This window comes from Cinclus cinclus, chromosome 30, assembly GCF_963662255.1.
Source record: "Cinclus cinclus chromosome 30, bCinCin1.1, whole genome shotgun sequence".
NCBI lineage: Eukaryota > Metazoa > Chordata > Aves > Passeriformes > Cinclidae > Cinclus > Cinclus cinclus.
Genome location: NC_085075.1, coordinates 1,561,843 through 1,583,364, shown reverse-complemented (window position 1 = coordinate 1,583,364; position 21,522 = coordinate 1,561,843). Strand labels below are relative to the sequence as shown.

At 51.0% G+C, this 21,522-nt stretch overlaps 1 protein-coding gene across 2 annotated transcripts; it reads right to left on the bottom strand.

Moving 5' to 3' along the window:
- Positions 1-1,612: 1,612 nt before the first annotated feature.
- ACVR1B (activin A receptor type 1B) lies at positions 1,613-20,342 on the bottom strand. Of its 2 annotated transcripts, XM_062510981.1 has the most exons (9): positions 20,233-20,342; positions 11,122-11,361; positions 9,943-10,191; positions 8,554-8,784; positions 7,784-7,951; positions 7,105-7,261; positions 6,514-6,638; positions 5,786-5,916; positions 1,613-5,231 (listed from the first exon to the last, which is right to left on the bottom strand). In XM_062510981.1, exons 2-9 carry the CDS (start codon positions 11,294-11,296, stop codon positions 5,106-5,108), a joined length of 1,362 nt encoding a protein of 453 aa, XP_062366965.1. In that variant the 5' UTR covers positions 11,297-11,361; positions 20,233-20,342; the 3' UTR covers positions 1,613-5,105. The 2 variants fall into 2 exon arrangements, with proteins under 2 accessions (XP_062366965.1, XP_062366966.1); XM_062510982.1 differs by lacking the exon at positions 20,233-20,342 and having other exon boundaries at positions 11,125-11,371.
- Between the last annotated feature and the right edge of the window lie 1,180 nt (positions 20,343-21,522).

Genomic DNA, 21,522 nt, shown 5'->3' with positions numbered 1-21,522 from the left:
CTGTTCAGGGGCCCCATGGGAGTCCAGCGTGGGCGCATCCTCAGGGACACCACGGGGTTCAGCGTGGAGGGCTGGGTGTTTCTGTGGGGCAGTAGGAACCTGGGGGAGGTGGTATCCTGAGCGTTCAGGGTGGGATGCTGCAGGGAACGTCACGGGAGGCACTGAGGGGTGCCAGGGAGGGCTCCCAAGGATGATCTGGGGAGAAACCGGTGGGTTTCCAGGAGGAAAAACAATGCCGGGCCCTGCTGCTCCCCGACAGCTGCCACTACGTCACCCCCAGGCCACCACCCGCGGCCAAAGCCGCATTTGGGATTTAATGGGAGGCAGGAGCTGGGGCAGGGGCGGCCGCAGCCCCCGGCCCGGCTCCCAGCGGGGGCAGCCGGAGGGATTTAAGCTGTTCCTGCGCGGTCTGTGCTGCGCTGGGACACGGAGGGAAGAACAATTCCCGGAGGCAGCCGCGGTGGCTGCTACGGACACCACGCGGCTCCGGCAGCTCCTTGTTGCGCCCCGGCGGGAAGCAGCGGGAATTTTCCAGCTGGAGTTGAGAGTTTTGCCCAAATGTTTGTTTAAAATTTGCCAAAAAAAAAAAATGAAGATCGTAACAATCCCGCTGGCGTTGCACCCAAACCTCCCGCCCACAGCCTGGCCTGGGGTTACCAGGAAGCAAGTTTGCTCCAGGAGCAGAGCTGCTCCGGGCTGGAAGTGCCGGGGAAAGGATGGGACTGAGCCCACCACCGATCCTGAGTCACCAAACCACTGGAATGAAGGGGAACACCAAAATCTTGTTCCCAAAATCTGGAATTGGCCCCTTAGCTGCAGCCACCCGAGACTGATTTCCTAGAGGAACAGCCAGGTTTTGCCTAATAATTCACCATACTCTCATTTCACTGCTGCCCACGTTTCCAGGATGGGGCTGGATTTCCTGGGGACCACAGCAGGAGCTTCAGACAAAGCTGGGAATGAGGATGGACAAGCCCAGATGGTGCCTCCCCCTCCCCACCTTGTCTGAGCCTGGGGGGACCCCAGGCCTTGGCAGATTTTCCCCTTGATCCGCTCACAACAGGCTCGTTTGCAGGAGGCTCTAATCAAGGAATTAGCAGGGGCAGTTCACACAGCCCATTTACCCTCAGAGCAAACAGGATTTTACAGGGGCACAGGGTAGTTTGCTGTAGGATTCATCTTTCCTTGAAGCTCTGGGTCCATGTGGAGACTCTGGATGGTCCAAGGAGATGCCCACTGTACCCACCACACCCCCAGGGATGCTTTGAAGGGATCTCCAGGGGTATTTTTTCTCCGTAACCCCCTCCTGCTCTATGCCTGTCCCCAGAGTGGGAGCCCCAAGCTCAGCTGCTCATCCCTGCACAGGTGGAAAATCCAACCTGCCACCTCTTTGTCTCACCTCCACCTCCCAAGTACTTGGTGGGTGTCGGAAGCTGCATCTTCACTAAAAATTGGAATATTCAACATTAAAATGTTTTGACCAGGATTCTTAAAGAGATTAATTTAGGTGTGAGGGATGAGCCCCCTTTCCCCCCAGGCCCCTCTGTGAGGTACTGAGCTGTGTCCTGCAATTCCCACCCCTCCCGATGAAGTGAGACTGCAACACCTCACATGAATAAAACAAACTTTTAATAATGTACAGCAGAAATCGACAGCCTGGTTTTATATTAAACAAAAGATTTCCTATTTTACACCATATGTACATTTGCATACTGAAGAGGTAAAGTGGCTAAGTGGCTATTTTCTTACAGTCCTTTGCTAAGAAAATGTACAAAACCAAACAAATCAAAGGGGCAGAGAAGTACCAAGAGTTCTGTCCTGCAGCCATGTACCGCTGATGGACCCCCTCCTTGTCCTGCACCCGGCTCCCCTCAGAACTGCCTGCAATGCTGCTTTTTCCCAGAGCTGCTGTAAGTTTTGGAGCCAGGCAGCAATTCCCGTGTGCTCCGTCAGCTGGGCAAGCACTGGCACCCCCGGGCACCGGTTTGATCAAAGTGCTGTGTAAATGCTACATGGTCAGCGTTCCTGCCAAGGATCCCGCTCGGTTTTCCCCATCTCTCTTGAAACAAGGCTTTTTCTCAAACCCTGCTCATAAAGACGTTGCCCTTCCCTCGTCCCAGCTGGCCCAGCCCTGCTGGCTGGCCGCTGTTTGGTTTAGCTGAGGCAGGTGCAGTGTGGCTACAGTTGGAGGGGGTGAGTTCAGTGCAAGTTCCGGAGCCCACGGCATCCGTGGGTACCTGCAGTCACTGGGATGGGAGACCCAGCTGAGAGCCTGCAGTACCTACAGCTGTGTCACATCCCCTCTGTCCTTCCCCCAGCTCCCAGGGCAGCCCAGGGGCCTGGTCTAATGGCCTGGGAGTCCTTAGGGCTTGCAAGTGCCCCGTTCGGCTTTTAAGTGCAGGTTTTAGGGACACGTGCAACTGGGAACCTCCGGCTGAGATGGGACTCAGGACAAGCTGGGAGGGGACAGGGGACCCCCATCCCTGCTCCCACGGCAGATCCACGCCACCAAAAACTTCTTGGAGGATGCAAAATGGCTCCTAATATGATTCAAAAACCACGCTCCTCACTTTATACAAAGTCATGGACACACAGGGAATCGGGGAGAGAAGGACACATGGACAGGGACACAGACAGCAAGAACAGAGGGATTGAAATAAAGACTTAACCCTGGCAGCCGGAGCAGAGATGAAACCTCACCTTAGAGAGCAGGAGCAAGGTCAGAGTAGAAACAGTTCCAGTGTAAATCGAGCTGTGCATTTGGTTCTTTTCTTTTTTTTTTCTTTTTTTTTTGCAGTGATTTCTTTACAAACCAACAGGTCAAGAGGTAATAATTAGAGATTGTTTTTCTGCTCTTAGAAAGAATTAACAATATTCAAAAAAGTTAAAATCCAGACCCTCCCAGAAAACAATAATAATAATAATAACAATAATAATTAAAAAAAAAACAATAATCAAAACCACTCCAGTTAAAAGTTATGGCTTCAGAGTTCTCTACTGCAGACACTGACCTGACCTCCACACCACAGCTTTTCCTGACTGCCAAAGTCATCATGGCAGCCACAGCCCTCGCTTCCAAGTTTGCTGTAGTCACCCCACCTCTCCCTCACCTGGCATTGAATTAGAAGAAAACCCATGCAGATCCCCCCACCCCACACTGACACACAGCCACTTCCACATTAGGAGATATTTATACATCTATATTAAAAAGATGGATGTTGATTTCCCAACCCACACCTGCTGTCAGATCCTGCCCAATCCTGCCCAGTGCCTCTGGGAGGTACAGAGCACCCCCAGAACTCAGATCACAGGAACACAGAATGAGCCAGGTTGGAAAAGACCTTTGAGATTGTCAAGCTCAACCTCTGATCTAACACCGCCTCATCAACTAAACCATGGCAATGAGTGTCATGTCCAGTCTTTTTTTTAACATGTCCAGGGACAATGACTCCACCACCTCCCTGGGCAGGCAATTCCAGTGCCCAATCATCCTTTCAGTGAAGAATTTTTTCCTGATGTCTAACTTGAATTTCCCCTGGTGCAGCTTAGGCTGTGTCCTCTTGTTCTGTCAGTGGTTCCAGGGAGCAAAGCCTGACCCTCACCTGGCTACAGCCACCTTCCAGGAAGCTGTAGAGTGATGAGGCCCCCTGGGCCTCCTTTTTCCAGGTTAAACAATCCCAGCTCCCTCAGCCATTCCTCACAGGACCTGTGCTCCAGACACCTCATCAGCCTTGCTGCCCTCCTCCAGACACACTCCAGCCCCTCCATGTCCTTCCTAAATTGGGGGGCCTAGAACTGGACACAGCACTCGAGGTGCTGCTCGACCAGTGCCAAGTACAGGGGAAGAATCACCACCCTGCTCCTGCTGGCCACACCATTCCTGATCCACCCAGGAGCCATTGGCCTTCTTAGCCACCTGAGCACACTGCTGGCTCGTGTTTAGTTCGCTGTCAAGCAGTACCTCCAGGTCCCGTCTGCCTGGCCACTGCCCAGCCACTCTATCCCCAGCCTGCAGCACTGCATCAGGCCCCTAGAAATCTGCCTGGGTGGTGGAGCTGGGAATTGTGCTCCCAGGAGAACTGAATCCTGCATTTCCCATGTGCCAGCCACAGCACCCGCTCCATCTCTGACAAATCTCATCTTCCCGCTACCAAGAACTACAAACCCCAGGGGCTCAAGACAAAAAAACAAAAACAAAACCTGGATTCCAGGAGCGATTCTCAGTTCCTTATTTGTTTCATCTTAAAAAAGGGAAGGGGCGGCAGTGAGGCAACCTGACGGGACGTTGTGGCAGCCGGCGGCGGAGTGGGCACGGCCCACGGGGGAGCCAGGGATCCGCTCTGCAGCAGCCTGTCCAAGCTCCACGACGCTCACGACTCAGCACGGAGAGCACCAGCGCAAACAGCTCACGAACGGGACACTCGAGATTTGCACATGCACAGGAAGCACGGACAGAGATGAGCCACCCACAGGCAGACACCGCACGGCTATGGAGGAGATGACCAGGCACAGGGACACGCGCACCTCGCGCATGCAGACACCGGCGCGCCCCGACAGCCGTCAGGGCGCTCGACTGGACTTTTTCAAGCTTAAGAAAAGGAGGGAGAACGGTTTTGTGAAGCTGATCAACTGTTCCGGCTCAGCCTCTTGGAAGAGAGCACCATTTGTTTTGCTTTTTCTGCATTAACGTGCCAGTCCCTGGAAAAATCCTCAAGAGTACGGCAAGAAAAACCTTCCCTTTCCCTTCCCACTCCCGGCACCCGGGCTTGGCTCCGACCCTGCCAACGGGTGCTCAATGCACGCTGAACTTTACAGGGATTTCCTTTCAAGGAACAAAGAGTTAGGATCATGGCTGAGATCCCTTGGGTGAAGTCCCTCTCAAGTCTCCACGCTCTCAGGAGGTGATCACAAAAGGTTTCGGATTGTTTCATACCCAAGCAGGGAAGAGAGCGGTTCTGTAGGTTCCGTCCCCCTGCCTAGCAGCCTGCAGGTCCCGCTGTCTGGTTGTAGCAGTAGGTTGGGCTGAAACACGAGGTAGGCCTCCATCACACGTCTACTCTAGCACAGCAGCTCCTGTGCAGTTTCCTCCTGCCGAAGCTCAGAGCCTAAATTTTCACATCTTCCTGGACACTGAGTTGGGAGAGGGTTTTCTTAATGCGGAGGGCAGTGAGCCGAGCTGCTCCGTTGGCGTACCAGCACTCTCGCATCATCTTGCCCATCACCCGTAGTGCCTGGGCAAGAAGCAAGTGCAAAGGTCAGTGCTCTGCTCTTCTCCTGACCAGGTCTGCCAGGCTGCTGCCCTGCCTGGGCACTGACACAGCCCCCGCATTGCCCAAAATCAGAGAGCACCTTAAGCACTTGTGACCTCTTCATGGGGGAATCATGCAATGGTGTGAGTTGGAAGAGACTCCAAAGCCCATCTCATTCCATGACCTGCCATGGACAGGGACACCTTCCACTAGCCCAGGCTGCTCCAAGTCCTCACCAGCCTGGCCTTGGACATTTCCAGGGAAGAGGCAGTCCCAGCTTCTCTGGGCAACCTGTGCCAGGGCCTCACCACCCTCACAGGGAAGAATTCCCTCCCAGTATCCCCCCTAACTCTGCCCTCTGGAAATGTAAAGCCAAACCTGGCACTCTGTAAAGATTCTCCCTCCCTCTTTCTTGCAGACTCCCTTCAAGTACCGGAAGGCCACAATCAGGTCACCCCAAAGCTTCTGTTCTCCAGGCTGGACAATCCCAATTCTTTCAGCCTTTCCTCATACATGGAGATGAAAGCAGACTTTACCTCGTAGCTCTGCCACCAGTTTGGGATGTTTGGCCGTAATTTCTGGTCACACACAACCTTCCGCATCTCCTCAATTGAAGGATCAGAGGGGACAAGGTCGTAGTAGGGAAGCTGATACTCCTCATGGATACCTGAAAGGCAGAGCAAGGAAAATGAAGTTCCTGGAAACAGAGACCACGGCCACTGTGCTCGCTAAAGGCAGATGGAGAGAGCTTGGGCTCCATGACTCACTCCTGAGATGCGTCAACACTTTGCAGTTATTTAGAACAGAAATGAAGAATCTGGAATTGGAGTTAACAAGAAAAATTCAGGGAAATAAAATGCAGCTGCCTAAACTGGAACGGAATCAGCAGGCTGGGATCAACACCTCCCAGCAAGGCGCCAGGGTCACTGAACCTCCACAGCAGTACTGTCACACGTGGGATGATGCTGCAGCTGCATGTGCCAAGACATTTATACAGATCTGGGGGAGTCCCCCACCACCATTTCCTGAGAATCCATCCAAAGGAACATCAGCCACCACTGGGAGCACCAACACCCTTGACCCAACACTGGCTGGGCTTAGCAGCAGTCATGGGTCACTTCTGTTACCTCCCTCGGTGACAACACACAGGGACATGTCCTCCCACAGACCTGTTCTCCCTCAAACCCCCCAAACACCTGATCAGTATAACCCCAAAGTTGGGAAACCCAGGAGCAAGTGTAACCACTGGCCCAAGGAACGTTACCTCCTGCATTGCACCTTCGGGCAATCTCCCAGTAGACTAAGCCCAAGGCGTAGATATCAGCACATTTAAATGAATCAAAATGTTTCATGTTGATGGTTTCATCCAAGACTTCTGGGGCCATGTATCTGTACAGAGAAAGGAAAAGTATTTTCACTCTGAGAGGGAATTCTCTGGAAGACAGTAAAAGATCAGTTTTCCCACACAGCACTTCCCAGCAGAAAAAGCTCTGCTTGGCACAACCACAATCAGAACAGAACTGGGCCCTGTGATCTAAGAGAGTGAAGAAAAGAACTCAAGAACAATAGCAAGCTGGGAAAAGAGATAGAAATGTCCCAAAAAAGGCTCACAATAGAAGGTCCCAAAGGTTCTAGCGAGGCCAAGCTTGTTGTCATGTATTACATGAGCTCCTGGTGCCAGGTTTCACGGCTGGCCCACACCTCTCAGTGTGGTGACACCTGGAACATCCCTTCAGCATCAACTCAGGCACAAAACTGACCCTGTGAGACACTGGGGAACACCAAATTCAGAGAATTCCCCCAGTGCTCAAGCCAGAGCTCAGGCATTTCTGGTTACTCAAATGCCTTTTCCTACCGTTTGGTTCCAACCCTTTGGTTTGGTGCGATGTCAATGGTGTCCGTGACGGAGTCGTGCCGGACGGCCAGGCCGAGGTCAGCGATGGCACACGTGCCATTCTTCTTCACCAAGATGTTCTTGGATTTCAGGTCTCTGTGAGCAATCCCAGGTTTTCCTAGCAGGGCAAAATAAAAAGCAGCAAGAGTCAAGCTGGGGAAATCCATTTGTTGAACTGGTGCAGAGGCAGCACCGGATTGCAGGGCATTAAACCCATTGCTGCAACACTTTTTCCTGTTTAGATTCATAAGGAACAGAGCAGGGAAAGGCTCCAGTCATGTTTTGGAGGCTCCACTGATGCAGTGGCACCCTGAGGCCTCAAGAGGGATGTAAACTCTACATCCCAGCACAGGCGCCGACGTCAGGAGTTTGTGATTCTGCTTCTGCCTGTGCTCACATCCCACCCAGGCAGAGCCAATTTTAGGATGGGATGTGAAATGGTGATATAACTCCTGGGAGCGAGCGCCAGGTTAACCCACTTCGCAGCCAGCCAAAGCAATCACTCTATTTCTGGTCAATAACCACCAGATGACGGGCTGACTCAGGCAGGGTTTGCTGCACAGCACATCAGCTCCTTTCAGCAATCCTGCTTTACCCTCCCCTCAAGAACTCCCAACGCCTTTTCCAATTTAGCTTTTACCCTGAGTGCCCACGATCTCCATATGCAGGTGGGCCAGCCCGCTGGCAGCAGACAGGGCGAGCTTGATCATGCCCTCGATAGTCACCGTGTAGCGATTCAGGTAGTCAAAGAGAGACCCGTGCTCGTGGTAGTCAGAGACCAGCCACAGCTGAGTCCATGTCCCGTTATCTGCAACAGCAAATATAGATGGAGCTCAGGCAGATGCAATGCAGGGATGGCCACTGAGCACCCCACACACTTTTGGGACAGAGCAGAGCTGCTGCATAAGGCTGCAGGTCAACAGGGCAAAGTAAGAAATGGCTCAAATCAGCCATAGCGTAGCCAGCAGGACCACAGCAGTGACTTTCCCCCCATGACAGAACTGGTGAAGCAACAGCTCAAATCCTGGGCAGTGTAGAGGCCCAGAGAAGATGACTTTAGTCACCTTTAGTCCTCCATGACAAGAAAGACGTGGAGGTGCTGGAGGGCGACAAGAGATGGGCAATGGAGCTGTGGAAGGGTCTGGAGAATTTCTGAAGAGCAGCTGAGGGAGCTGGAGGGCTCAACCTGAAGGAGGCTCAGAGGGGACCATCTCACTCTGTCCAGCTCCTTGACAGGAGGATGGAGCCAGGTGGGGTAACAAATGACAGGACCAGAGGAAATGGCTTAAAGCTGCACCAGGGAACGTTTAGATCGATTATTAGAGAGAACTTCTTGGAAAAGGTGGTCAGGCACTGGGACTGGCTGCACAGTGGTGAAGGCTCTGCCCTCAGGCCTGAGGCACTTCTCACCTTTGTTATCCGCAGCAATAAACCCCAGGATGTTCTCGTGCCGCAGCATCACGGTTTGATAGATCTCTGCTTCCCTGAACCAGGAACGCTCCTCACGGGAAGAGAAGATCTTCACAGCCACGTCACCTCCACGCCACCTGCCCCTCCACACCTCCCCGAAGCGGCCTTTGCCGATGATCTCCTGAAGGACAATTGTCCGAGCCACGGTCCGCTGGACAAACAGAGGCAAGCCTGTGGACAAGCAATCGAAGGAATGAATCCCTGTGGTGGCAGAAAACCTCCTGAAATCCCAGAGGCCAAAGAATGTCCTCAAACCTAGCAGACTCTATATCTGATAACTGGGAGCCTGGGCAAGACCCAAACCAGGGAATGGTGGCGGCTCCTGTGTGGGATGTGCCACTGCTTGGGCAGCATCTGCATTTTGCTTTGAAGCAGAGATCCAGCACGGAGCACCTGGGGAACTTCTGCTCCACCACAGATCAAAGGAACTGCAGCCTCACTATGCAAAGAATGGAACTTGATGAAGTCAGTTTCTGCTATAAAGCAGAAAACTCCCCCCCCCACCCCAAATTTATCTTAAAAAAGTAGTCCCAACATCGCTGCCATTGCTAACAGAAAGCATGGAGCTCACCTGCCCACAGCATGCATAGAAGAGATCCCAAGCATTTTAGATATAGCAGCAGATGTGCTGCTGAAGGTTTATTCCCTGGTCAAATATCGGGTTGTGACGTTCTCTGCCTCTGTGGATTTTCCTACAGTTTCCATCTGCTGCAAAATTCCTTATATTCTTTAACCCAACTACATTCCTAGTTCAAAGCCACCACTAAACAGTGACTTTCCATCTATTCTGGGGATTCGTTTTAAGTGCTACAGAAGCACTGTACATCATCCAACAGGGAAAACTCAAGGGTTCCTTGGGATGAAATGGGCTGTGCAAATGCACTATTCGCACTGTAAAATGTTTGTCTGCTGGTATCTCGCTTGTTTTCCTGCAGCTTTGATGCAGGTAACATCCTACATTCTCCTCTGAAAGCCAAGGATGCACAGGTTAGCAGTTAATGGCTGTTTCCAACCCAAATCCTGTTCCAAGGCTAAACTGGGAACAGATGCAGCTGTTTGAGGTATCCTCTTGCAGTAAAGGAGGAGTTGAAAGTATTGCTCTTACCTGAACAGACATGAGACCACCACACGACTGAATTTAAACATCCCTTCAAGTTACTCGTGACAGACTCCCTGAACAGGCTCTGAGGACCCCCTGAACAGACTCATAACAGACTCCCTGAACAGACTCCAAGGCAGTGGCCTCACTGCTGTGGCAAAGCTGTGGCAACCACTGGCCCAAAGAGAAAACTGCAAGTTCTCATTGGTCATCCCTTCATCTCGCAATACCTGAGCCAGAGCCGGAGGTGGAGAGATCATAGACCAGATCTTGCAGGGTCTTGTCCTTGGAAAGGCACATTTCACAAGAAGGGTCTTCCATATCCAGGCGCTGGCGGTTGTGATAGACTCGTTGGTGGTGATGGAACACAAACACTACAATGATCAAGACAACAAACACAAGGAAGACGGGCCCAGCAATCACAGCCACCAGCTCCACGGGACCCCAGCTGGATGGGGGCTCGTTGTCCTTCAGGTGTCCTTGGGAGGAAAAGGAGGAGAAAAACATTTTGAGAAAATTATCATTCCTTTGAGGACTTGCTTGTATTTTATTGTTCTCTCAGAGCCTGGATAATTTTAGCCTGGGGACATATCAAACAACAGTGTTAAGGTGGGGCTAATCATCAGGCAGGCAAAATACAGCTGAAACCCCAAAAAGAAGATGGAGCTGCAGTTGTGGGATGAGGGAGTATGGGCTGCTCACTCACTCTTTTAGACAGGAGCATGACCTGGGCTGATTTTCCAGAACAGCCTGCAGTCCACCTTCCATTTGAACTCAACCAGGTGGCCAGGGCTCCCTTATCCCTCTTGCCCATTTGCCCTGCAACAACCAGTGAACTAGAACCTGAAGGCAATTGTTTGTTGTTCTGAGCACACATGAGACCTCCCCACTGCTCCGAAGGAAAATGACTCTGCATTCTTCACAGCACCCACTAAAAACCAGCCCAAAACAGAAAGTAGGAGGTGTGAGGAAGCACCACATGCCCTCTCTGTCCCAGGGATGAGAAGCAGAAGTTTCCCACACCCTCATTCAGAGGCAGGGCTGCTTCCCCTGCATGTGTTCTGAAACCAAGCACCTTCCTCCCTACACACTTTGCTCTGAAGCTGCTGCAATGTTCCTCTACTTGTGCTCAGCACTGAAAACATTTGGACTCTTGGAAGGGAAGCAACACCAGCTGATAAAGGCAGGGCCAGCTCAGTGATAAAGGCAACACATGCATTCCCATTTGAATTTGAATTAGTTTGTTATTTCCACTTTACAGATGAAGGAAATAAACCCAGCGCTCAAGTTCATGCAGCAACTGAAGGGAAGAAGTGAAAACAGGGCCGAGAACTCCAAATTCCCAATCCCAAACAGACAGCTCCTCTCCTCCCACTTCAAACACATGATTTATCTGACTCTCTACTTACCGCTGGGAACCATTAAATCAATTTTGTTGCAAAAATCAGAGTAGCAGCAGTGAGTATTACGCAGATCCTCTGAACTCAGACAATAGAAGGGTTTCCCAGCAGGAATCAATTTTGCCTCAGGAATGCAGGTCCGAACGTGGTGTTTGACACCATCCAGGTTGAAGACAGAGACCATGCAGGCGCCGTCCGTCTCACACGTGGAGTTGGCTTGTTTGCAGTCAGAGCACAGACATGTCAAAGCTGAAATCAAAACAAGATCAACTCCTTAAAACCCATGCAGAGCAAAAGCCCAAATGAGAAGAATCCTTCTTTAAATTCGCTGTTTCAGAAGGGCCATTCTCAAGCTCCGGAAGAACCGGCTCTGCAAACAGCACAAGTCATACTCAGTATTCCAGAGCTGCAAGAATCCAATTTCGGCATGAAGCAGACTGTGGTGGCAGAGGAGCCTTTCCAGGAGGTGCCTGCCCAGGCAGCCCTTTGCCTGCCCCTGTTGCAATCACCACCAGCCATGACCCAAGTCATCCCTGCAAACCAGGCGAGATCCAACCAAGATCCACTCCCAACCCAACCTTGGGTCAGACTCAACCCAAAACCAACAATTACTCAAAGTGACTGACCTGATTCCACCTGGGCTGACTGTCCAGGTCCTTGGAGCTGCCTAATCTGGGCTGGCAAGGAACGACCACCCCGGCTCAGGGAGACAAGGAGGAGCTGGCAGATGCCAAACCAAACCCAATCACAACCAACTGCACGAGGCAAGCGTGCTACACCCAGCCAGATCAGCCACTTCTTTAATAACTGCTTTCCTGATCTGAGACACCACCTTGGGTCAAATAAATTCCTGGCTTTTTGCCTGCTCTCCACGAAGATTATTTGGATAAAGAAAAGGAGAAACTCTGAGGCAGATTCCCGTATTTTTCCACCTCCCAGCTGTCACTGTACTTTTCTCAAGCTGCCTGAAAATCTGTAAGCAAATCCCCAGGCCTTGCCATCCTTGGGAACAAAGAAGAATCCAACAATGTCAAGAAGAAGGGTGGGGCTTGTTTAGCAGCATGCTGGGTTTCCACCAGCTTTCATCAGCTCTCCCAGCCTTCCCAGAGGGAATCCAAAACATGTCCTTACCCGCTGCAGAAATGGGCTTTCAGGTAGGGAGGCTGTGAAGAAGTGCCACAGTTAACTCTGCCCAGGCTGATCTAAATCCTCTCAGTGTAAAGTCACCCACGAAGTCACCCTCAACACTTGTGTGTGGGGCCATGTTACCCTAAGCTTAATGAGAAACAAGCTGGTTCTGATTTACTCAAGGTTCATTTAGGAGGAAGACACCCATTAGCCTTTATCCCAGAGACCTGGGTAAATCAATCAGGGTAATTGAATTACTATTCACTTAATTCTCTCTGGACGCTGCTCCTCCTTTTCCAGCTGTTGTTGTGAGCTGTTTCAGATAGGCTGAATGTGGGAGCTGGTTAGTTTGGAGTCAACAGATTCAAAACTGCAGTGAAAAGCCAGACAAGAGCTAAGGGAACGTCTGGAGCTGTGTCAGGAGAGGTTTAGGATGGAGATCAGGGAAAGGTTCTGCCCCAGAGGGTGTTGGGCACTGCCCAGGCTCTCCAGGGAATGGGCACAGCCCTGAGGCTGCCAGAGCTCCAGAAGCCTTTGGATACTGCTTCAGGGATGCACAGGGTGGGATTTTGGGCAAGACCAGGAGTTGAACTGGATGATCCTGGTGAGCTCTTTTCCACTCAGGATATTTCATGATTCTGTAACTCTGTGATTAAAAGCTGAAGAGCTGTTGAGTGAGACACCTTTAAAAAGCATCATGAACAAATGGAGCTCATTACCAGGTGCTCAGCACAGCCCAGGGAAAAGGGACACAGGACAGAAAATCTCAGACTGATGTGTGTTGAGAAGGGTGGAGAACATCCACAGATTCTGAAGATTTTGAGAGGAAATGTTATAATGAAAGGAAAAAACTCTTCCACTAACATTCACTTCCAACAACTCCAAGATCAGTGTTTTCCCATGGTCAGCAGAGTGCAGAAAAGACAACTCTGAAATATACATACACTTGGGGGAACAAAGGTGGGTGATAAATGAGATTTTATGAAAATCAGAGATGGCAAAGAACACCCAGGGCACATTCCTGCCTTCATGTCTACTTAAAAGGAAATGGTCTTTTAAAGCATCTCCATTATTACTTATCAAAAGCTCAAGGAACAAATTAAAAACATTTAACCCACACACATTTCACTGTGTAGGTTCTTTTCAGTTTGATTTAGATACAACAAAACTGAACTTTATTGCTGTTAGACTCATTTTTGAGGTCTCAATCCCAAGATTTAGGCTGTGGCAGTTTTGCTTCCAGAAGCTACAAAGCAAACAAAGCACTTCAATGCCCTAATAAAACTGGTTTTGTAAACTTCTGAGTAAAGTATCTGGCCTGAAACTGAGCATGCCTTTGTGAGGAAAAGCAGAGAAGCAGGTTCGTGTCTGCTCAGTCTCATTTGTAGGATTAAAAAGAAAAAAAAAAAATCAGTTTACCTGCAAGGTATGATACCAGAACCCCAGCTCAGACACAGAGCAAGATCCTTATCTGCCTGTGCAGAAAGCCAAAATTTCCTGCTAAGGAGGGAGATGCCCCACGGCTTCACCTCACTCTGCTCCCCCTCTGAGACAACTGCTCTTTTTAAACTTTAATTCTTATATTTGCACCTCAAAAATCCCCTCGGTAGGAGAGCAGCTGGAACAAAGAGAATGGAGCCTTCAGCACATGACTGTCCTTCTCTCCACCTCTCATCAGAGATCCTTGAGGGGCTTTCCAGGTATTGCTGGCCAGAACCTGCAGGCAGGAACTCCCCAATTTTCTGTGTGTGCCAGGGAGGAAAGGCCTGTCTGCACCAGGACTCACTGGGAAGCTCCTGGCAAAGAGAATTACAGAGCAACTCATGTGGGTCCAGTAACTCCAGTTTGGTTAACCAGAAAGGCAAATTCTTCTATCAGAAACTTATCAGAAGGCAGAGAAAGCAGCTGTTGTTTGCCCTTGGGTGGGGGACAGAAGGTGGAGCCCCCACCAAAGAAGTAGAGCCCCCCTATTGGTATCTCTCGGGTGCCCTCCAGAGCAGCCGGGGCAAAGCAGGAGATAGGAGTGGATAAATGGATTTTTCATGCCAACAGCATTCTTTTTCCTTTGGGTAAAAAAGCTCCTATTGAGCCAAACATATAATCTACTTAATAAAAGAAATCGCCTGGGCTGAAGGAAATAGATGGGGTGAAGGGGAACAAAGAGCAGCTCCAGAGCTGGGCTGGAGCATTCCCCCCTCGCAGAGTGCCCGGGGATGTGTCTGCGTGGAAGGTGTGAGCAGAGCTAGAGCTCGATCTGCTCCCCACACCGACACCCAGAGCCCAGCCCAGCCCTGTAGAGGCACTGCCTGAACAAGCCCAACGTTTAGCTGCAGATCCTGTGCACGAAGCTTTGTTCTCACTGGAGAGATGGAGCAGGTTGGAGCAAACCTTGCTGGGATTTGATCCGAGGCCAGGCCTCACTGCTCTTCCCCAAAACCTGAGAGGTCACTCAGCACTGCCAATAAACTCTCCTCAATCCTCAACTATCCCAGCCCAGGGTTTGCACCTTCAAGCCCAAGAGCTGCTTCTGCTCCCCACGAGGTCCCCGGGTTACAGCCCCAGCTCTGAAAGGATCCCAGGGCACCGAGGTATCCATATCCCCATGCATCAACCACAGAAAAGAGGAAAACAAGGGCTGGTTCTCTCCCTCCATATCCCCCCCTTAAAAGCAACTAAAATGGATCCAAACAAGCAGGTGGGGGGGCTGTAGATTCGAGCTCTATGCTCCAGGGAGACTCAAACACTGAGCTCTGACAGGCAAAGAACATTTCTCCTCCTTTCTCAGCAACTCTCCGAGCTCATTTTGCACGTATTTATTCTCACACAGAGTTGCATGTGTCAAGATGTCTCTACAGCTAGACAGGGGAAAGTTTCACAGCAGAATCTCATGCAATGGTGTTAACCACCTTTTGGAATATATTTTCCAGCATCTCATCAAGCTGTGCCTAAGAAAGATGCCATTTTCTCAGGGCTGAACTCTACCTGATCAATATGTATGAGGATAATTAACCTGAAGATGATCATTGGTAAAATTGCCAATAACCACCCACGTGTTTACCAGATAAACAGATTTTTGCAGGGATTGTAGCTGCTGTTCTTTTTCAACAGTTTGAATTGAGGCTGGAAGAATGATTCCCCTGACTTTGAGCCTTTCCAAGGCTCTGGAACAGGAGCTGCAGTTGATTGTTTTTGTACAGCACCAAACTTAACGAGCCCCACTCTGGGAGCACGACTGCAGCAGCGTAATGTTAGCAACAGAAATGGAGAACAATTGGCTTTGTAGCTCTGCTGCTTCTTTGGATGCTTTAATGAAGAGGGACATGTGTAAACATGCTTGGAAGAAAGAAATACCTGTCAGTGTCTGGCTCTGTGCTGCGCCAAAATAAAGAGCAACCTGTATCACTCAGGGTTAGGAATAATATCCATTCCCGCGTGGTGAGGGAGCAGAGGTGTGTCCAGGAGTCCCTGTGAGCTCCTTGTTCAGCTGGATAAAGGAACAGAGCTCCAAGGAAACAAGCAGCTCCCTTTCCCCAAGGCAATGATGAGGGGACACTGAGCCACCTGATGAAGGCTTTAAAGAAACAAGATTTACTTTCCATTAAACTATCATGGAATCCTGGAATGCCTTGGGCTGGGAGGGACCTTAAAGCTCATCTTGTTCCACCCCACTGCCATGTGCAGGGACACCTTCCCCTAGCACAGGCTGCTCCAAGCCCCAATGTCCAACCTGTCCTTGGACACGTCCAGGGATCCAGGGGCAGCCACAGCTGCTCTGGGCACCCTGTGCCAGGGCCTCACCACCCTCAGTGGAAGAAATTCCTTCCCAGTATCCCACCTAACCCTGCCCTCTGGCAGCGGGAAGCCATTCCCTCTTGTCCAGGCATTCCAGACCCTTCTAAAGAGTCTCTCTCCATCTTTCTTGCAGACTCCTTTCAAGTACTGGAAGGCCACAATTAGGTCACCCCGAAGCTTCTGTTCTCAAGGCTGGACAATCCATCCCAATTCTCCCATCCTTTCCTTCTAGAAGAGGAGCTCCATCCCTCTGATCATCCTGATGGCCCTTCATACTCATTCACCTCGACTGTTGTGCTGCTTGCTGTCCACGCCTGGGATACATTCGAGTCCAAAGTGACTACTCCTGTGTCATTTTGTTGTCACCTCCTCCCAGACCCAGCTCACCTGCACCCACTGCCTCCAAAATCAAATGTTGGGCTAGTTCTGGAGGCTGTCACTGCCCATTTCCTTGCTAAGGAGCTGGAGGAACGAGCATGGATCTTCCCTTCCATAGATACAGCACCAGCACATCGAGCACCTTCCCTATATCTCATTTCCCCTTCATTATCTCCTCCTAGTTTGGATCAAAATATCTCTCTTGCTTCTTGCTGGTGCTTACAGTATCTACTGACCCACTGCTGCTACATGAAATGGAGTTAAAATTAGCTGCAAAGCACTATGAAAAATAAGGCACTTTAAAGCAAGTCATCCAGAAACTAAACATTATCCTGGGATATTTCAAGTTGGAAGTAAGAGTCTCAACTTCTTTGAGCTGGCTGCAGTCCCCTGGCACAGGCTAGACCTGACGCGAAGGCAGCACGGCTGACTAGAAACGCACGAAATGGAAAAAAAAAATAAAAATAAAAGAGGCAGGAAAAATGTGCCTTTAAAGTGCAGAACTTTCCCTGCATCTACCCAAGGAACACAAAAGAGCTTCTAAATGAATTGTAAATAAGGAATTGACAGGAGTCTCGTCATTAAGAGGTTAATTAGACGAAGCCTTGATGTTTCTGCTGTTGCTCTTCCACCCAGAACATGGACACAGGGCTCCCCATTCCCTCTCTGGGCTCTGGTCTGACACCTATTTTGTGTTTTAACTTATCAGGAAACCAGTTTAAGAGCCAACAGACCACATACACTGGTGCTGGGGAAGAACATCCTCCACATCCGATGCCCAGGTTTATCAAGGTTCCAAGACTTCAGACCCATCCTGGCTTCTCTCAGGCAATTGGCTTTTCCAGAGTGGAAATACATTGTTTAACATGTGGTCTACCTTCCCACATCCAGCAATCCACAGGTACTTCCACACAAAAGGCAAGACTCTATCAAGGGGATTTAAAGTGCATGGAAGGTTCTTTTTCTGAAGAAAAGAAAGAAATAAATAGGGGTGCACAAGGGCAGCTGAGAGCCAGGGGCTTCAATGGGAGGACAGAGATGCTCCCACCCAGCATTTCATCCCTGTGAAACCCTCAGGGAGCAGCAATTCCTGCCTGCTCAGCTCAGGGCAGGACACATTCCCCCTGGTCACCACCCAGTGAACTTTGGTTGCTGCTAAGAGAACTGACGTTTGACTCCACTCCTTTCGCAAGAGCCATTTCCGGAGCATCCACTCCTGGCAGCGTATCCAGGGGAAAGAAAAAAACAACCCAAGCTGTCTGGCCAAGGAGCTGCACGAGTTCAAGAATGCTTGTTGGACACTGTTTTTAATTTCCAGTTAGAGAAAGGCTTTCTTGGAAAGTTGTAGGATATAACTTACAGAGTTTGCCTGATTTAACTGGGTAAATATTTGAAGCAGGTGTTAATAATAATAATAAAATTTGCTGTCCCAAAATTATTCTCCAGGGTGGGTTTTTGATTTATTTCAAGCAAAACCGACCTGCAACACACCTTTGTAAAGGAGCCTTGATTATTTCTTTTTTTTTTTTTTTTTTAAGGAAGAGGCTGGAGGACTGTTGTCTGCAATGTTTTCTGATAGGCAGAGGTTCCTGGCTCCCCAGCATTACAGAAATTGAGATGTTTTTGCAGCCTTTCCCGAAATAAGCAGCTGTTAAATCTCCAGTATGAAGCACAATAGCGAGGGCAGCCCCGGCATACCAAACGTGCATCATGGCTGCTGGAGCAGAGAACAATTCCCAGGGTGATTCCCTGCCATCCTGCACCTCATTCCATGAGTGCAACTCCCTCAAACCCAGGCTGAGCTCACACCTTGTACTGAATAAAACCGTTCAGCACACACTGAGCGGAAACAATAGCCACTCATAGAGCCCAAAATCAAAGGAACCGCGAGTGGCCAAGCTTCCAGGGGATTTGTACAGTCAATTGGTCCTTTCCTGTTTATTAATTATGATTTTTTTTTAATAAACCAGCTTTTACCTAAGTGAAAACCAGAGAACAGCCATGCCACGAGTCTCATCTGATCCTGCTCTGCCAGTTATCACAGAGGAGCTGAAACACCCTTGTAAGGCTGGGTTTTACCTGAGGTTACACCAAAACACAGCTACCCTCCTCCCAAAAAGCACGTTTCTATTCCCAAATTCCCAGAACTCACAGGTAAACCCTCAGCTGCTGCCCAGGTGAGGTTTGAAGCCATTTTCTATGCTCTAACAAGCCCAGATTTGTGTGCACACACACACACAGTTATTACCCTCCGACAGTCAGGTGGGAATGCAGAACACAGACGGTGAGAGGTTGGGGAAGAGAAAACTATTCCACACTAGAACCTGTCAGAACAAGTACCTAAGTTACACAACAGCGATCACCCCGATAGCCACAGACTGGACTGCACTGGGAAGCCTCGGACACCGGAGGCAGCGGCCACCAGCCCACCCCTGTCCCCTGGAGAGACCTGATCTCTGGGGAAAAGGCCCGAGTTGATCCCAAACCGATTTTCTTCCTAAAATTGGAGCTGAGATCCACTGCTTGCCCCAAGCCTGGAGCAGAGACCTCCTGCTCCTCCCAAAAGCAGAGCTGAGACCCCTCACTTCTCCCAGGAGCAGCTGAACCAGGTAAAGGAAATGGATCAACATAGAACAAACAACCGACACAAACTCCTCACACAACCTCCCTCACCTCCCTCCAAACAAATATTTACAGTTGTTCCACTCCAGAAGCTCAGGGTATGGAATGGTTTCCTTAAAAGCCCAGACCGCAGATTGCAGAGGGCTGGATATTACAGACACACTGCCAGCTCTGAGGCACGGGGGCTGCCAAGTTCAACCCTGGGATGAGCCACAGGGCAGTAGGAAGAGGCCACAAACTCCAGAAGTTCCATGACAGCACGGTGGCACTTCCCACCACGGGCTGATCCACACCTCTGTGACAAGCCCAGAAAACACGTTTGAGAACCCCAAGTCCATCCTCTGTGAAAAGCCCATAAATCCCAATTTCCATCATTATCCCTTGAAACCAGGTTGAAGGCTCCCAGATCGCCTCCCAAGCTGAGCATACAGAGCTCTGCTCTTCCAAGCACCCCCAGGCACTGCAGAACCCCCAGCACTGGGAGCCAACCCCCAGCCCCATGCTGCTGCTTCTCCCTTGCACATCCCCCTCCCCATCCCCTCTGCGGGGCAAAGCGAGTGCCCCAAAGCAGCTCCGGTTCACACAAACCACACACCCCTGTGATCCCCCCGCCCAAGCTTGAACCCCCCCAAACCTCCAACACGCGTCCTTGATGCCTTCTGAGTCCCCCCTGCTTCCAGGACTCCTAACCCCATAGATCCCACTTCCAAAGCCTTCGCTTCACCCTGAAACACCCACCCACCCGTATGTCCATGCCCCAAATCCCTCAGGGGCCTCCCCACAGCCTTGGGGGCACCCCTAGGCCGCTCCAACCCTTCCGCCTCCCCCACCCCATGATCCCCCCACCCCCAGTCCTTCTCGCAACCCTGAAACACCCACCTCTGTGTCTCCCCGCCCCCAAACTCCTCAGGGCCTCCTCACACCCCCAGCTCTGTCTCACCCTCTTTTCCTCCCCGGGCCTGGCTAAAATCTCCCCTGGGCCTCACCGCCCGCCCCACGGCCGCCCCCCGCCCAAGGCCCGGGCAGGCCCCGGCCCTTCCCCAGCGCTGCCCTCAGCCCCCCCGCACCGCCTCACTGCCTGTTTCCCCCATCGTCCCCCGCTCCCCCTCGCGACCCCTCCCCGTTCCCCTCACGGCGGGGGCGGGGGCGCCGCCATGTTATGCCCGGTGCGGGCCGGGACCGGCGTCGCCGCTCACTCACCGCGGGCCCCGCCGAGTGGCCCGGCCAGAAGCAGGAGCAGGGCGAGCGGAAGGGCGGCGGGGTACGGCGGGGAGCGACGGGCGGCGGGAGGAGCCGGAGGGGAGCGGGGGGCCCGGGCGGCCATGGCGGGGACGCGCCGCGGCCTCGGAGCGGAGCGGCCGCAGCGCCGGCGGGAGGGGGAGCGGGGGCGGGGCTGAGGGGCGGGGCGGGGGAAAAGGGCGGGGAAAAGGGCGGGGCGATTCCGCGCATGCGCACACGGGACGGGAGGGACGGCTGGAGGGGACGCCGGGCTGAGGGGGGGGGGAGTTAATGTGAGCTAAGGGTGTGATAAATGTGAGATAGGTGTGTCACGGATGGGAGACGTGTGTGTGATTGATAGGTGTGAGATATGGGTGTGTTACATGTGAGATATGTGTGTCACACACGTGTGTGATAGGTGTGAGATATGGGTGTGTTACATGTGAGATATGTGTGTGACACACGTGTGTGATAGGTGTGAGATATGGGTGTGACACGTGTGTGATAGGTGTGAGATATGGGTGTGTTACATGTGAGATATGTGTGTGACACACGTGTGTGATAGGTGTGAGATATGGGTGTGTTACATGTGAGATATGTGTGTGACACACGTGTGTGATAGGTGTGAGATATGGGTGTGTTACATGTGAGATATGTGTGTGACACACGTGTGTGATAGGTGTGAGATATGGGTGTGTTACATGTGAGATATGTGTGTGACACACGTGTGTGATAGGTGTGAGATATGGGTGTGACACGTGTGTGATAGGTGTGAGATATGGGTGTGTTACATGTGAGATATGGGTGTGACACACGTGTGTGATAGGTGTGTGCTAAATGTGACGTGTGTGAGATGCGTGTGTGAGATAAGTGTGTGATAGGTGTGTGCTAAATGTGACATGTGTGTGAGATGCGTGTGTGAGATAAGTGTGTGATAGGTGTGTGATGTGATTTGTGTGATGTATCTGTAATAGATGTGTGTGTGATGTGTGTGCGATAGGTGTGTCATAAATGTGAGATATGTGTGTGATAAATGCGTGATAGGTGTGTGATGTGTGTGTACGATTTTTGTGTGTGCAATTAGTATGTGTGTGTGATGTGTGTGCATGATTTATGTGTGATGTGTGTGTGACGAGTGTGCACACATAATGAGTGTGTTCAAGCCTCCCTGATCCGTGTTTTCACGTGTGATTGCTGTGTTTTCAATTACCTGTGTTGTAATCGTGTGCCTGTGTGCATTTGTGGGGTGCATGTGGCATCTGTGTTGTATTT